Source organism: Staurois parvus, unplaced genomic scaffold (assembly GCF_062004578.1).
Source record: "Staurois parvus isolate SC_StPar_1 unplaced genomic scaffold, SC_StPar_1.0 ptg000564l, whole genome shotgun sequence".
In the NCBI taxonomy this organism is placed as follows: Eukaryota; Metazoa; Chordata; class Amphibia; order Anura; family Ranidae; genus Staurois; species Staurois parvus.
In genome coordinates this window covers 4,000,373-4,018,849 of record NW_028318360.1, presented here as the reverse complement: position 1 = coordinate 4,018,849, position 18,477 = coordinate 4,000,373, and the positions used below count along the sequence as shown (strand labels likewise).

Below are 18,477 nucleotides of genomic sequence, written 5' to 3'. Positions count from 1 at the left end.
TGTGTCCCAGTGTCAGCACTGTGTAGAGTGTCATATAGGAGTGTGTCCCAGTGTCAGCACTGTGTAGTGTCATATAGGAGTGTGTCCCAGTGTCAGCACTGTGTAGTGTCATATAGGAGTGTGTCCCAGTGTCAGCACTGTGTAGTATGTCATATAGGAGCGTGTTCCAGTGTCACTATTGATCAGCATGTTGTTCTACAGGAGTGGATTGTGAAGCAATGTCACCCACCACTGGACAGTGTGCTATACAGCAGTGCATCGTAGTGTCAGCATTGTGGAGTGTGTTATACAGCAGCGTGTTGTAATCTCACCATTGTGCAGTGTCTTCTATAGCAGTGTGTCCCAGTGTCACCATTGTGCAGTGTGTTATACAGGATTGTGTCGTAGTGTCACCATAGTGTTCTTATAGAGCAGTGGGTTAGAGTGTCATCATTGTGCAGTGTGTTGTTACACAGGAGTGTGTCGTAGTGTCACCATTGTGAAGCGTGTTGTCCTGTCACTATTGCGCAGTGTGCGGTTATTCAGCAGTGTATTCTAATGTCAGCATTGTTCAGTGTGCTGTTATACAGGATTATGTCGTAATGTCACCATTGTGCAGTGTGTTGTAGTGTTCCTATTTATGCAGTCTGTTGCAGTGTCACCATTGTGCAGTGTGTTGTAGTGTTCCTATTTATGCAGTCTGTTGCAGTGTCACCATTGTGCAGTGTGTTATACAACAGTGTGTCATGCTGTAACCATTGTGCAGGGTTTTGTAGTGTCACCATTGTGCAGTGTGCTGTTATATAGCAATGTGTTGTAGTGTCACCACTGTGAAGTGTGTTATAGAACAGTGTGTTATAGTGTCATCATTGAACAGTGTACAGTTATATAGCAGTGTGCTACAGTGTCACCATTATGCAGTATGTTCTTATACAGGATTGTGTCATGGTGTCACCATTGAGCAGTATGTTGCAGTGTCACCATTGTGCAGTGTGTTGTAGTGTCACCATTCTGCAGTGTGCTGTCAGATAGCAGTGTGTTGTGGTGTCATCACTGTGCACTGTCTTGTAGTGTCACCATTGTGCAGTGTGTCATAGGGTCACCATTGTGCAGTGTGTTGCTAATCAGGATTGTGTCGTAGTGTCACCATTGTGCAGTGTGTTGTATTGTCGTCATTGTGCAGTGTGTTATATAGCAGTGTCCTGTAGTGTCACCATTGTGCAATATGTTGTATTGTCACCATTGTGCAGTGTGTCGTGGTGTCACCACTGTGCAGTGTGTTGTAGTGTCACCATTATGCAGTGTGTCACCACTGTGCAGTGTCCTGTAGAGTCACCATCGTGCAGTGTCCTGTAGTGTCACCATCGTGCAGTGTCCTGTAGTGTCACCATCGTGCAGTGTGTCGTAGTGTCACCGTCGTGCAGCGTGTCGTAGTGTCACCGTCGTGCAGCGTGTCGTAGTGTCACCGTCGTGCAGCGTGTCGTAGTGTCACCGTCGTGCAGCGTGTCGTAGTGTCACCGTCGTGCAGCGTGTCGTAGTGTCACCATCGTGCAGCGTGTCGTAGTGTCACCATCGTGCAGCGTGTCGTAGTGTCACCATCGTGCAATGTGTCGTAGTGTCACCATCGTGCAGTGTGTCGTAGTGTCACTATCGTGCAGTGTCCTGTAGTGTCACCATCGTGCAGTGTCCTGTAGTGTCACCATCGTGCAGTGTCATAGTGTCACCATCGTGCAGTGTCGAAGTGTCACCATCGTGCAATATGTTGTTATAGAGTAACAGGCAGTAAGGGCCTATTTCTCATGCCAGATTCCGATCTGGAAGAATGACAACTATCCTCCTATACTGAAGATTGTTATGATGTAGACACACTCAGGTTCCTGCAATTACCAAGTCGCCTCTCTGTGTCAGAATGCGGCAGAGCTGTGTACACAGGAGTCGGAGATCACTATGCTACCATTGTGTATCCTGTGATTAGGAAGTGCTGGGTGTGTCCTCAGAAGGCAGCTCACATCTATTGGAGAAAAATGTGGAAATGCAATTTCTATGCCAAGTGAAACCTCCAAGCTCAGCCATGGAACCCACAACTGACTGGAAGCCAGGAGAGCTACACTGTCCATGTTTCTTTCTATTTTCAGTCCAAACATGAAGCATGAGCTTTATTTCAGATTCCTATGGGTTAGATCTCATCAAGCTGATGCCAATTCCATACAATATGTGCTGGTAACACAATACAAAAATGTACAAGCAGATTCCAGGGGATTCCCTGCATCACTAACCTCAGCCAGAAGATGGGACCCATTTTATTGCTAGCACTGCAATGTCCCCATCTTCCTGTAGTCCCTCTGTATTAAAATGGGACTCTTGTCATCATAAAAACCATAAATCTAGCAATAAAGACATTGACAGGTTACTATTATAAGGGCGCATTCAATCAGCCATTAATGGCCGCACCCGGCCCAGAATGCAGAATTTTTGCACCAATGAGGTAAAAAAATATTGTGTGCGTCTTTACAAGCAAATGGCACTGTGGGCAAAATGACAGTTTCCGATCACCTGAAAACTCATTAGCAGCAAGTGGCCGAATATCCCTTCCACCTTTTTATTACAAAGCAGGGGTGTTGCTAAAGACCCAGGGCACCTACAGGTACCCAACCTAGGGCAAAAAGTAAAAGACTGCCACAGTGATCATAGCTTTCATATCCTTTTCCCTGTCTTTGTTCTCTCGCCCTTTTCCTTACTGGATCCCAGGCCTGGATCCCTTCCCTTTAACTAGTACATTGAGTATTGCTCATCCTTATGCCTAGTACACAATGAGAAAATCGAACAAAAATACCACTTTTGAAGCGATCATCCAATAATCTGATTGTTAGGAAACAGCTTTCAAGAGCCGTTCACAACATTTCATACGAAATTAAAAGTAAAACAGGGCAACATAAAATTAGTGCAACATTTGATACAGTTTTTGATAAAATAACATATCAATATCTGGTTCCATGGTAGCAATTCTCAGTGAATTCTCAGGGTGCTCATCAGATATTTTGCCCTTCATGTGCTTCATCATTGCAAATAGTTGCTCACAAATATAGGTGCTGCCAAATACTGATGACATGAATAAGGAATGATTGTGAAAAGTGGGAGATTTCCCTTTGGGAAGGTAAAACTTATAAAAGTCCAGTAAGAAGATGCTGTCAAATTTTTCTTTGGTTGCATGTGTTCGCCAAGTGTAAACGCATTTTACAAAAAACAAGGAAAAAAAAAATAATAAATCAACATTTTTAAATAAGTTTACAATTTTGTGTTGGGCCGGATTCATAGCTGCCTTGGGCTGCAGGTTGGACACTCATGAATATCATACATACCCAACATAGTAACAGACTATTCTATTTACAAATCATAGAAAAGTAAGAATTCCCACACATGTAACCTTACCTCCAAGTTGTCCAGTGAGCGCGTGATACTAAATCGTTTTGATCTTCCAAGAGACTTCCGACCTGAGAAGCGTTGCGGCCCCTGGACCAACCCGCTTGTGTGGACAAACTTTGAACCCTGCAAAAAACAGCATGTTTAGCATTATACAATTATTCTATAGATGCAGCAGATTTTTAAAGATCTGAAAGTTTCAATGAAAAAAGGATAGGTCAGCAATTTCCCTATTCTTCAAATTTTGCATTAGGCAGGGCAAATTTTTAACAACACATGGCCCCTGGAATGAACGAAAAGACTAAGACTTGCTCAGCTACAGGAGGAGGCACTGCGCACAGCGGCTATGATTCAAAGACGACAGTTTGAGAACTTAATAAACAATAACATTTCTCTTCATAGAAAGTTTTATCGTTTCTTCTGAAATTACATCCACTAAAAACAAACCCAAGACAGATGACTTGACCCTCCTGGGTAGTAACATGCTGTAGTCCACATCTCTCTTGGCTATATAATACAACAACGGGATTCTCGCTGCTCAGAAAACTGAAGTTTGTCCAAATAATGGGACTCCAGGGTTCACCTATATTTATAAGCTGCATACTCACATCTACCAGCAGGTGACACTGCAGGGAAAATCTATGACCCACTCTGCCAGATTGCCTGAAAGTTCATCAACTGCAAGTAACCCTCCCCTCTTATTACAGAGTACTATCAGCCATTTGTTGGAGAGAAGGGATTTCTTTGTAATATGCGTTCATCTTGTTATAATGCTTTATTTATTTTTTGCTTTTTTTTTTTCTATTAGTTTGATGTATAGTTTGACACAGAAACTTAAAGTTGATCTTCAGAAAAAACAAAAATCCTCCCTTGCGGTGAGGCTGCCCTCACACTGCAAGGGTTAAATGCTTGTTTAGGTCTTGGGTACCAGAAAAGGACTTTTACTTCCCTGATCTTCTGCTCCCTAATCTTGTGGACTGTTCCTCAACGTTCTCAAGTCAAATGCAGGACTATGGGTCCAGCATTGTGCTTGATGTAATCAATGGACCTGCAACCGCTAAAGCTGGTCTTGCAGCCTAGATGGGAGTGTGGGATCAGGCAAATTATTATTATTATTATACAGGATTTATATAGCGCCAACAGTTTGCTCAGCGCTGTACAATATAAAGGGAGAAAATACAGCAACGATACAGTTTAATACAAGAGGGTTAGGAGGGCCCTGCTCCTTGGAGCTTACAATCTAAGAGGGAGGAGCTCGTGATACAAAAGGTAGTAACTGTGGGGATGGATTGGTTGGAAGAGTAGAAGATTCCATTATTAGCTGAGGGCAGGATAGGTTTCCCGGAAGAGATAGGTTTTTAGAGATTGCCTAAAAGTGAGCAGAGTAGGTGATAGTCTGATAAATTGGGATAGAGAGTTCCAGAGGATGGGGGAATCTCTGGAGAAGTCCTGGAGATGAGCATGGGAGGAGGAGACAAGGGAGCTAGAGAGCAGGAAGTCGTGGGAGGAGCGGAGAGTACGGTTTGGGTGATATTTGGAGACAAGATTGGTGATGTAATTTGGGGCAGAGTTATAAATGGCTTTATACGTTATTGTTAATGTTTTGAATTTTATCCGTTTGGCAATGGGAAGTCAGTGGAGGGATTGGCAGAGAGGGGTGGCAGATATGGAACGGTTAGTAAGGTGGATGAGTCTGGCAGCAGCATTCATGATAGACTGAAGAGGGGAAAGCCTGCGATGAGGTCGGCCAATGAGGAGGGAGTTACAACAGTCAAGGTGAGATATAACAAGGGAGTGAATAAGTTACTTAGTGGTTTCCGAGGTTAGGAACGGCCCTATCTTGGAGATGTTGCGGAAATAAAACTTTATGTGGTACCCTAGACCTAAACAAGCATTTAAACCAGTCCCTCCAGAGTTTAATGAAGTGGTATTAAACTCCATTTTTTAAAAAATTAAATGAGCCCCCAGTTTGTTTATCCCATAATATGCTAGTATGCACTACATATTAGAACATTATGACAGGCTTACCTGTCAAACAAAGCCCTCCAGGGTTACACTGTTTTGGCCTTCATCTGTTCAGCCGTGATGACGTCACTCCCACGCATGTGGGAGTCACATGGTCACAGTACAGAGCTAGTGCTGTAATCCTCCAGATTGTGTAGGATTTTAAAGTGCGCCTTGATTGAAAAAAAGGTTGATCAACACTGGCCTAAATGCGTACCAGATCCAGTTACTATGTGATGCACAAGCTTCTAGGTAAACATAAAACAGCCTTTACCTTACTAGACTGAGCTAAGTCCTCTTTACCGTCCCTTACTGAGCCAAGGCCTTCTTCATTTGTGCCTCACTCGCTCCCCCTCCCAGACACTGCAGATCACAGTGAGAGAGTTTCAGTAACAGAGGCATCATTGCCACCCCAGCACAGGAAGCTCATTTAGGTGGACTTCACTCAATTGATCAACAATTGTTATGGAACTAGACAGTGGGACTAAGAGCTCATTTAGACATGCAAATAAATGTGAGCGTCCATTAATGCATCTAAAGCAGTGGTTCTCAACCTGTGGGTCGCGACCCCTTTGGGGGTCGAACGACCCTTTCACAGGGGTCACCTAAGACCATCGGAAAACACATATTTCCAATGTGTAAAGAGCAGCTACTGTATAGAAAGCAGCTACTGTGTTGAAAGCAGCAGTATTGGAGGTAAAACGACACTTCATGAATTATAATTACTGGGTAAAAAAATTTATGGTTGGGGGTCACCACAACATGAGGAACTGTATTAAAGGGTCGCGGCATTAGGAAGGTTGAGAACCACTGATCTAAAGCGTTAAGATTCGTTGCCAGCACGTTTTCAACATACTTGGCAGATGCCCCCTCTATGTTGGTTTTCTATTGTATAGATTTTTGTATTATCTCAGCTAGTAACACTTTCTAAATGCCTCTTGAATGTGCTGTAAACGCCACGGGGCATTTATGTTGCGTTTATAGTGCAGTTGCAGCACATTTACATTGACATCAATGGAAGTGTATAGGGAGCGGTAAACCTGGCAAACCACACAAGTCCATTCAATTCTGATGCAATACAAAGTGACGTGACACGAACGCAACCACGTGAACAAAACTGGGTACTGCAATGCACACAGTTTTGATGGATGTTTGTGGCGCTTCATAGCTCATGACTGCTTTTAAAGCTATGGTAAACTTAGTCAAAGAAAAAAACTGAAATTAAGTGCTGCAGCATATATAGTATTTGTAAAGGGAGGCCATAATTCTACTTTAAAAATTGAACTTTTAACATTTGATTTTGGATTTGGGTAGAGTGAGAAAGGGTTAAAACTTTTTTTTTTTTTTAGAATACAAAAGAATGATCAGTACTCCCAAAGTATGAATACAATCCAACACTTTATTTTCATACTTTAAAAACAATGCATAGCGGTGCATGGAAGCATTTCGATTGACTGGGTCTCTATTACAAGAATAGATTTGATAAAGACCCAGTGGGTCGAATCAAACTCTCCATAAAAAGTGCAGTGTTCGTCTTCTGGTATGTATAGCTTTTAAAGTGTGAAAATAAAGCCTTGGATTTTATTTAAACTTTGGAAATTCTGATAATCCTTTCGGGCACCTATATTGCATGAATAGAGGCCTTAGTTTTCATGCCTGCATCCACCCAGAGCTGCATGCAGGGGGGCTATGAAAGTGAATGCAGATGCAGCAGCTGCACGGACACAGCCGTATGTCAAAGTTGTCTGTGTCTGGGCCACACAGCAACTCCTCAGAGTGCCCTTGTGAATGAAGCCTATGAGGATCATTTGTTCACATGAAGGAGCATGTGGATCCTGCACCACTCAGGAGCGGTTATACAAATAAACTGCTTATACCTTTCCTATACAAGTTTTTCTCATTGCCAAATCCCCATTATATTTTCCATCCCTGTTTTGATGACATGCCACTTTGACAGATTGTGAATTCAATTTTCCTAATGGACACACACATGGTAATAAACACCCAACAGTGGTTCTAGTCCCTCCAATCTTATCAAACTATTGGGTTTTATTGCCATTTATGTTCCCATTTAGATAGATTTTTCTTTTCGGTCTTGCTAGTGCCTTGAGCAGTGTTTCTTAACCTTTTTGCCTTCGAGGAACCCTTTGCAAAAAGTTTGAGATCTCGAGGAACCGCTGAAAAAAAATGTTCAGACCTACAGCTCACTGAACATTGAATCTGATCAGCGAGCTGTAGATGAAGCACATGGCTGGATGAGGAGGTGGTATTCAGTATATGGCAGCGCTGAATGCAGAGAGGGGGAGCAGAGAGTGGGAGCTTGTGGCTGGATGAGGCTGAATGTAGCAGGAGGTGAGATCATAATAGCTTCATGTACAGTACATTTATGGCGAAATAACAAAAAGATAGTATCATCTCACATCCTGCTACATTCAGTGTGATCCAACTATGTGCTCCCAAATCTTTGAAGTCTACATCACTGCTGTCATACACTGGATGTCACCTCCTGCCTCTTTTCTGCCCCTCCTCCAGCACTCTTACCTCCCATGTAGCCACATGCTGTGGTGGCTCTCTGCTTCCTCCTCCAGCACTCTCACCTCCCATGCAGATCTTACCTGCTATGCAGATCTCACCTTCCATGCAGATCTCACCTCGCATGTAGCCACATGCTGTGGTGGCTCTCTGCTTCCTCCTCCAGCACTCTTACCTCCCATGTAGCCACATGCTGTGGTGGCTGTCTGCTTCCTCCTCCAGCACTCACACCTCCCATGCAGATCTCACCTCCCATGCAGATCTCACCTCCCATACAGATCTTACCTCCCATGTAGCCACATGCTGTGGTGGCTCTCTGCTTCCTCCTCCAGCACTCTCACCTCTCATGCAGATCTCACCTCCCATGCAGATCTTACCTCCCATGCAGCCACATGCTCAGGTGGCTCTTTGCTTCCACCTCCCTGCACTCTACAATACCACGGCTGTAACAGGATCTCACTTCTTGATCCAGCCATGTGCTTTGGCGGCTAGCGGCTCTCTACCCTCCTCCCTCCACCACCCCTTGCACTCTGTATCTCTGTAGCTGTAGGACCTCACCACCCAATGCAAGCCACATTCTCCGGCTCTGTGCTCAGCGCGGTCACAGAAAGCCGCCACTTCCTTCAGCTCCTGCATTCTGCACTACTCCTGGCCTCGCCCTCTGACTTTATAGGGGCTGGAACTATAGAGAAGTTATTGAGTATCAATGCGCACCTACACTGCTGATTGTCAGCACGCACTGCGAACAACACGGGAAACAACATTAGGCGGTATACGTCTGCCATAATGTTGTTTCACGGTGGAACCCCTGGGGACTTCACGAGGAACCCCGGTTGAGAAACACTGGCCTAGAGTACCCATCAGTAAGCTTGCAAACCTAGTTTATAATAAGGTGGCATTAAAGCAAACCTCCAGCCAATTAATTTATTTCCTGTTTAGACAGAGTGAGGAAAACTTTCCAATAGGGACACCAATGGCAGTAAAAACCTGACGGTAGTTTCAAGCTTTGCTTGAAGTTCCATATTCCTGACGACGTGACAGCAAAGTTTTTGCAGGTTGTGTTATCTAGCCACTTTAAAAACGGTGCTCGATAAAGATTGTCAATGTAAAACACCATGAAGCACACCGCAATCACAAGACTGCTGGATTTTCCAAGGAAGAAATCTTGGAACAGACCTCTAAAACCTGGGAGTGTCTAAGCAACTGTCCTACCAGACCTGCCAGGATTTTGAAGACAGTTCCAGGAATACTGATGCTGAGCTAGAGATTTCTAATACTGTCTGGCTGACAATATAAGTCTGTCTGACAATATCTGAGAAAAGCATTGATTCCAGCTCGTCATCTGAGCAGAGTTTTTTTTATTAGTCAAAAACATTGGCAAACCACCAAAAAGTGATAAAACTTCAACACTTAAAAAATGAAAAATGTAGACATGTTAAAACTAGGAAAAATAACTGCGCCTGCATCAATATTTTCTATTTCTTTAAATTTCTAGTGCAGGGGTCTCTAAATGTTCCAAAGAGCCAGTTTAATGTCCTTCAGACCTTGGGGGGGGGGGCGGCAACTGTGCCATTGGGAGTAGAAATTATCCTGTCGTCAGTGGGCGTAAACAGTGCATCTTTGATATTAAGAAGAAGAATAGTGCACCATCATTGGTGTCAGTGGAAAATATAATGCCCCATTGTTGGTATAAGTGGGAGGATAAGTGCCCCATTGTTGGGGTCAGTGGAAGGAATAGTCCCCCATTGTTGGGGTCAGTGGAAAGAATAGTGCCGTATTGTTGGGGGTCACTGGAAAGAATAGTGCCCCATCATCTGACACCTGGACAAGCCTGAAACCCATGCAGTACACCCGTACATGCGGTCTGTTAATGATGTGAACCACCTTTTAATGTGAGTGAACAGTTTTTACTTGAATAAAGGAACTTATATTTATTACAAATTACTACACTATGAAAGATTTTTCTTTACTCATCATGGTTTTGATGAGTGGTATACCTAGCTGATGTCAGAGTCCAGTGAGTCCTGAATACTTACCTACCTGTTGAGGTCCACGGATGGTCTGCTGAGGTTACCTACCAATATTGGAGCAAGATCCTATAGTGATCTTAAAGGCGTGTTGGCCCATTGGGTCGCAGAGTAAAGGTGAGGGGGCAATTTAGCCACAGGAGGAGTGTGTTTACACCATCACCGGATATCACCTGTGTTATCACTTCTTGCATGAATTGATCCTGAGTGGAGCACGAATACTTACCATTCATGAACTTTTGCAATAAGGGAAATATTAGTTTATTTTACTTGTTTGGTCACCGTTATATATTCACCTATAATGCCTGTAGAGTGTGACCTAAGGGGGCCACATGTGTAATGATTAGTTCTGAAGCAGGAACAGGACTACAGATCATCCACCTACTTGCACGTATATTATAAGAGCATGTGTGGCATCAGTTTTTGACTATTCATCTATGTCTCTGTATAATACACAGAGTTTTGGGAATTGTATTTCAGTAGCGCTGCACTATAAGATATATTTAAATAGTGCCCCATCGTTGGGGGTCACTGGAAAGAATAGTGCCCCATCATTGCGGGTCACTGGAAAGAATAGTGCCCCATCGTTGGGGGTCACTGGAAAGAGTCGTGCCCCATCGTTGGGGTCACTGGAAGGAATAGTGCCCCATCGTTGGGGTCACTGGAAGGAATAGTGCCCTATCATTTGCAAAGGGCCAAATTTGGTCCCCGGGCTGCATTTTGGAGACCACTAATCTAGTGCAAAGCATATCATGTACCACTCACCTGGCAGGACAAGGAAATGCTCACATGTCAGGAAAACATGGCCCCCTTCACATGGCAAGACCAGGTAGCACAAACACAGGAAGGACAGGTAGCAACCAAATTAGAAAAAAAACAGGCACCCACATGGCATTAACTTTACATTTAAAAAAATGAAATGTTATTCATACTTTTTTTTTTCTTTTATTTATTTATAGTGCTGTGCAAGGGTGTGGAAATGCAGAGTTCAGGAGTGTGTTACGTTCAGAGTGCAGGGTTCAGGAATGCGCTATGCAGAGAGTGCAGAGTTCATGAGTGTGCTATGTACAGAGTGCAGAGTTCAGGAGTGTGTTATGTACAGAGTGCAGGGTTCAGGAGTGTGTTATGTACAGAGTGCAGGGTTCAGGAGTGTGTTATGTACAGAGTGCAGAGTTCAGGAGTGTGTTATGTACAGAGTGCAGGGTTCAGGAATGCGCTATGCAGAGAGTGCAGAGTTCAGGAGTGTGTTATGTACAGAGTGCAGGGTTCAGGAGTGTGTTATGTACAGAGTGCAGGGTTCAGGAGTGTGTTATGTACAGAGTGCAGGGTTCAGGAGTGTGTTATGTACAGAGTGCAGAGTTCAGGAGTGTGTTATGTACAGAGTGCAGGGTTCAGGAATGCGCTATGCAGAGAGTGCAGAGTTCAGGAGTGTGTTACGTACAGAGTGCAGAGTTCAGGAATGCGCTATGCAGAGAGTGCAGAGTTCAGGAGTGTGTTATGTACAGAGTGCAGAGTTCAGGAGTGTGTTATGTACAGAGTGCAGGGTTCAGGAATGCGCTATGCAGAGAGTGCAGAGTTCAGGAGTGTGTTATGTACAGAGTGCAGGGTTCAGGAGTGTGTTATGTACAGAGTGCAGGGTTCAGGAGTGTGTTATGTACAGAGTGCAGGGTTCAGGAGTGTGTTATGTACAGAGTGCAGGGTTCAGGAGTGTGTTATGTACAGAGTGCAGGGTTCAGGAATGCGCTATGCAGAGAGTGCAGAGTTCAGGAGTGTGTTACCTACAGAGTGCAGAGTTCAGGAATGCGCTATGCAGAGAGTGCAGAGTTCAGGAGTGTGTTACGTACAGAGTGCAGAGTTCAGGAATGCGCTATGCAGAGAGTGCAGAGTTCAGGAGTGTGTTACGTACAGAGTGCAGAGTTCAGGAGTGAGTTGCGTACACAGTGCAGGGCTCAGGAATGCATAGCTCACAGGCCAGTTTACATTGGACATTAGAGATAAGTGGGCAAGTGAGGGTCAAACAAAGATGCTGTACAGGCAACCAACATCCTGCTTATCAACCAATGATGTAATTGGTTGTCAGGACGCCGGAAGCTAGAAGGTCGTAATGGTGCACAATGAAAACCTAGGGCTTTGTGTAACTAAAATGCAGGCTTTTTCTACCCGCTGCCTTGTATACAAGTTTTGGGCAATTTTTAGACAATTTGCCAAGGCACCCCTGAAGAAACCACAAGGCACCCTGTTGAAAAAACCAGGAGACAGGAGTCTGTGTTCTTGGTCAGAACGGCAACCGCACTGAAGGAAACACCACTCCCCGCCCTCTCCTCTGCTGTCATGTGCTGAGCAGTGAGGGTTTTATGCCGCCAGACTAGAAGTCAGGCTTCTCTGTCTACAAGTGAGCTTCTGCCAGCGCCAGAGTAGCCCGCAGCAGGGCTAAATGTAGAACAAAACTTCCGAACTGCATGTCCCGGGTGTCGGGCGATAGGAAGTAAACATCCCTGCTGTCCTTATTTCCCAAACCTACAGCCGCAGATGCACATCCTCAACGCTTACAGCAATTGGTAGTGCAGAAAGATCGCTCTGTATGAAGATCTCAATGAGTGCTGGTAAGATGAGTGGGATGGTGTGCTAAGCTTGAAGCACACAGGAGGGAGTGCGCATTCATAGCGCAGCATTGGAAAAACATTTTAAAAAGTTGAGGGTAAAAAAATAAGTTTTTTTTGCATTTTGACATTCTTTCAATTTCAGGGAACACATGGTATCCACATATGTGATCAATACTGCTTACCATGTCTAGTAGTTTCCAAACCCAACAGGGAACAGATTCTTCATGTGTACACCACGTGAGTGGCTGTATAGATTCACAGGTCAAACAGTATACAAGTTTCAAGCTCATTCAGCGATCACACGTAAGTGACCAGCCCTGAATGTAGACTGTCCATGTCAGTTACACGTGATCGCTACATGAGAGATTACATACAAGTGGCCATGATTACCTGTGGGAGCCCAGAGTCTCCTAATGCTTTTAATGGGGCTGCATCCCGCAGCTAGTTGTGGGAATCCTCACATCTAAAGAGGAGTGCAGGAGCTTTTGCAGATGTGAATGCACCCTTAAGCCAGCCATGCAACCCACAGCCTTTTCCCCCCTGGGTTGGCAGATGGGACCTTTTGGTCTTTTTATAAAAATCAGAAATACTGCTTACACCAGTTTTTGTCTAACAATGGTTTTAAATCCCTTACGGAAATTCAAGCAATGGTTGACCCCCTATCCCCCAATGGCAGGCCTTCCAGATTCATCATTTTTATGTCAAACCTAGGACTCCTATAGATCATTAACTACTCTGACCTCCTTCAAGAACCTGTGCAAATCCACCAACCCTGTCTACCATGGGCTCTCCCATTCCTACTTCATCCTATCCAATCCCCCCGATGACTCAACGCACCCATATCTCAAACAAGTGAGAGTCCGATTTGGGTACGGCTTTTTCAGATGCACAGAAAGAAAGGATTCTTATTTTCAACCATAAGGCATCCATTTCAAGTAAGTTTCAAGAGACAGGGTTTGAAATTGGTTCCCGTTGGTAGAATGTTCCCTTGAATGTTCCCGTTGGTAGAATGTTCTGCATAAAGCACTTCTGCCTCCAGTGCTCACCCCTCTGTTGGAGATGCCAGCTACATGTAGGCACAATACTCAACATGTTTTGGAGTTGTCCAAGGCCGCTCAATTTTTGGTCTCAGGCTCAAGACCTCTGTTTCAAGATGACAGACATCTGCCTAGGGGAAGATCCAGTAGCCCATCTCCTCCACTGGGCACCCCTCTCTGTGAAGAGATACAAATGCTCTCTCTTGATCCACCTTTTAAACGTGAAAAAATCCTGCATTCCTCTCTACTGGAAACAGATGACCCCCCCAAACACACTGCTCATTAGAATGTGGCTCTCTAAAATTGGCAAGATTACCACTTTGGAGGAGATTATTGCCTCTGCAAACCACACAGAGGAACAATACCGTATAGCCTGGTTATACTGGCATGATTTCACCTTTTTCTCGCATGATTTCACCTTTGTCTCAGAATATAAAACACTGATGGAAGCCCTGTGACAAATTATACCCTGCTACTCTACTCAGTAATGGTAACTTTGTTCTAGCCCAGGTTCCCCCTTTATCTCTTGGTATTACCCCTTGCATTTTTTTTCCTGTCTTGTCCAGTCCCCTTTTGGGGTTATTTCTACTACCTCTGCTCCTTTGCCCCTCATTAAAAGAGAAGTTTAGAATTTTTTTTTAATTACACTCACCTAGGTGGATGCAGCATTGATCCAATGCTGCATCTGTCCCCTGCCACTTCCAAGGGGGAGAACTGAGCAATCAGACACTGCTGATCTCTCAGTCCTCTCCCTCAACTCTGAGCAGAGTGCCGGGACAGTCAGTCTCTGGCTCCCTGCTCTGCCCCCCCACGCTCAGTGGAGCGCTGGGCTGCGGAGTGGGTGGAGTGGCTGAGCCAGCTGCCGGTCCAGGGATCTGGGTGGATCCTGACTTTAAAGTCGGGATCTTTCCCCAGCCTGGACTGGCTGAGCTACATCAGCCAACAGCAGACTTTAGCCCGCTGTCAGCTGAAAACGTGTCACAGGAATTACGAACGAATTGCACTCCTGTGATCCACAGGAGAAATACAGCCAAACAAGCTTTGACTGTACTTCTCCTTTAACTCTCATACCTCTTGGGTGCCATTTGACTCTCACATTAGGCCTCTGCTTATTCCCTCTTTGTTAGTAGTAGTCAGACAGCTGGAGCCCTGGTATTTTCAAGTTGGGGTCGAAATGGTGCTGTCACTCTATTCATTCTGCACTTTACAGGACTCCGGTCTTGTGGGGGCTCTGTTATCAAGCTGCACTCCTTGATTTGGGATGATCTGTTACTTTTCATGCACTTGATGACATATGTGACGCTACTTTAGTGTAAGACGTTTTGTGTAGGATCCCTGGTATTGAAGTTGTAGAGTGCTTTTTGTACCCTTTTCGTTTGCTGGCTTATATAATACTGGCTTTCTGTATTGGTTTGTTTTTGTATTGCTGATTTGCTGTAATGCTCTATTTAAAGAATTTATTAAAAAAAAAAATTACCAAAACATACCGGTAAACGTTACGTGAACAAAGAAAAGTAACAGGCTTTCATCAATAATAATAGCCATCTAAAAGTGAGTGACAGTTCAGGAAGCACAACCATTAAGCCATTAAACAATAAAAGGATGCTTTCAGCAAATAAAACAAAATCAAACATTGGCTACATATTAACTAATACTATCGCTAACAAGATTTGTAGATGGGAAATTCTATGAGCTAGCAGTAATAAATGAAGCGTCTGACCGGCATTGTTCGTGGTGAGATTTATGGTGGATTTACAATAGCGCATTTTCCAGCCTCCCTTCCAAACAGAAACAATGTGAGAAGACCGCCGGTCTAAAAATAAAATAAACAGCAACGTTCTCTCGTATTGTATGCTGTGTGCATAGACTACCGGGAGCTCTCTGCAGGCCTCAGTAAACAGCAACACAACAATCACAGCTCCAGACAATACATAGGAGCACCCTTCAGGTCACATATGCATTCCTTTAAAAGTCGTTCAAATATTTTATAGTAGCTAGTTTAACTCTCTCACTGCCGGCCCCCGTGCTCCACCTTTAGGCCTCATTCACTGAGGCGCGGAGGACCGTACATTGTGAATTGGCCGTTTATTTATGTGGTTGGAGCAGCCATGTAATGTGAGCAGGCAGACCATGAAAGTCTATGGGGTTGCAGCGGCTGCACAGACACAGTCGCTTGTCCTTTGTTCAGGACAGGGTCCCAAACATACACTGTCTGCATAGACTTACATGGACAGCATATTGTTAGGGTTTTCATACACTTCAAAGGGACAGTACACTAAGTGTATTTAGTTTAAACCAGGGGTCTCCAAACTGTGGCCCGAGGGCTGGATATGGCCCTTTGCTACCCTTTATCTGGCCCTTAGGGCACTATTCCCCCCACTGACACCAACAATAGGGCAGCACTTATTCCATGGAAACCAATGATGGTGTACTATTCTTCCCACTAATACCAATGATTTATTTATTTATTTCAGGTACTTATATAGCGCTGTCAATTTACGCAGCTATTTATACATATATAGAACATTCACATCAGTCCCTAACCCTCAAGGATTGCACAATCTAAGGTCCCTAACTCACATTCATACACACATATTAGGGACAATTTAAACAGGATCCAATTAACCTACCAGCATGTCTTTGGAGAGTGGGAGGAAAGCGGAGTACCCGGAGGAAACCCACGCAGGCACAGGGAGAACATGCAAATTCCAGGCAGGTGGTGGCATGGCTGGGATTTGAACCAACGACCCTAGTACTGCCAGGCTGAAGTGCTAACCATTTAGCCACTGTGCTGCCCATACTTTGCCATACTTTTTTCCATCCGGAGCTTTTATACTTTGCACCTGTAACGTAAGCACAGGGAGAACATGCAAACTCCATGCAGGAGGCGCCATGGTCGGGAATCAAACCCATGACCCATTTACTGCAAGGCAGACGTGCTAACCACTAAGCCACTGTGCCGGCCAATGATGGGCACGACTCCTCCACCTACTGACCATCAACCCTGAGGCCATGTTTATTCTCACTGATGCTGGGGCCAGGACATTTTCTATCTTCACTGGCCCTAATCCGGCCCTCCTAAAGTCTGAAGGACAGTATATTGGCCCTTTGTTTGAAAATATTGGAGACCCCTGGTTTAAACGATTAAAGGGAGAATGTAATTTACAGATATACCATTCCTACAGAAGAAAAGGTTGTGTTGTGTTTCTGGATAGCTATTAGATGCCTTTGTATGATAGCAATTACTTCCCGCTTTCCTTTCCCCCCGTTGCACATGTGCCTTGCTAGTCCTGCTCCTGGCATTTTGAGATGCCAACGTGAGAAGGTCGGCATGCCAGAAGTAATTCTTCCCTGCATTTATTGCACAACAGCACATCTTCTAGGGAATTTCAATCTCATCTCTGCGCAAGTCTGCAGCTCATGGAAGAGAAAGCTACAGAATAAAAATGGCGCCATTGTTTGAGAACACCAAAATGGAAGTATGCTGCACAAAGCAAGCAATGACCATATAGAAAACATTATATGGTTCATGTATTCATACAAATTCATCTTTATAAGCCACAAAACAACAGGAACTGAACACCTAATTTACATTATTTATGATATTACAGTACATGGAACCATGCCTGAGTCGCCGTTTTTTTTTTTTAGGAAGTTTGGAGCCCAAAAATCATACTTATTTATATAGTTTTGTCTCTGACCAGCTGTAAAACAAAGGCGTATAATCACACTCACAGGATATAAATATATATCTACTACAGCAGTACTACCACACTTACACTAGATTTATCTACTCCAACAGCTTTTACTGCACGCGTTTTGGCAAGGTCTGCACAGAAAGGCAACCCCACATATTAATATCCAGTAAAATAAATGGGCTTACAGCATCATGTGTTTTCTATAAGAGACACAGAGAGTCACACTGAGCCAAGATAGTTATATATAAATCCAGGCGCTCTACTGTGTGATGCATGTATGGCCTCTGACCAACAACGCTGCCAAGAAAACAAGAAACACCTTCTGATCTCCGAACAACCTCCACTGTCACAGGAGGGCATGAAGTAGCTGTCATTCTCATCATTCTTGTCATGATGCTCAGCCTTGCCCAGCTCAAAGCACTGTGGGGTATAATCCGAATGTTTATTGTGTATTAAAGATTACAGGATGCTTTCTGCAGTATCATAATAGGGTTACATAAAAGTACACTTTTAAAATTATGAGTCATTTTGGCCTTTGCACATATGGGAAAAGTAAACGAATGTGAACAGAATACGAAGGTGCCAATGCTGCATTGGTTTTCAAAGGTTCTGGCTCTCGAGGTGTCATCCTGATCCTGGTTTGACCATCTAGTGAGCCACTGACCTGCAACACATGTAGTCAGTAAAAATCTTATAATCTGAAGCTTTAAAAACAAAGCAATAGTAGCTGCCCTAATCATATGCTAAAAGGGATCCCTAAATTGGAACTTAACCCATCGATTTAAAGTATATGTGAACCCTCACCTTGTAAAACGACCCATTCAGTTTAAAAGAGAAATGAAACGCAAAACATTTGTAGACAGATACAAAAAAAAAAAAAAAAAAACAACAAAACACTTTTTCCCTCTTTTTTATAAGTGATCACATACCCTCTGTTCTCAGCTGCATTATTAGTAGGGGAAAGAGAAACAGCAGTACACTAATCTTCTCAGTGAATAGTTGTGGAGGAGGGAGGGAGGGTGTCAGGACAAGTCTGATCTTTGGAGGAGAGCATACTGAGTTCCCAGCATAGCTTGAGAACTGACCACAGTGTGTTCTTCTGCTTAGTGTGGTCAGTTTTCGATGAGTATGGGGAGGATCTGTGATGTGGGTATATTTTCCACAGATCAACAGGCTT

At 44.0% G+C, this 18,477-nt stretch overlaps 1 protein-coding gene across 2 annotated transcripts in view; it reads right to left on the bottom strand.

Annotated features, from left to right (window-relative positions):
* The window catches only part of RGS12 (regulator of G protein signaling 12), a 289,572-nt gene that overhangs the window by 216,399 nt on the left and 54,696 nt on the right, over positions 1–18,477 (bottom strand). For both annotated transcript variants that reach the window (XM_089691559.1, XM_089691561.1), the window contains exon 3: positions 3,409–3,525. In XM_089691559.1, coding sequence (XP_089547685.1) covers positions 3,409–3,525 — 117 coding nt within the window. The remainder of the gene's footprint in view (positions 1–3,408; positions 3,526–18,477) is intronic.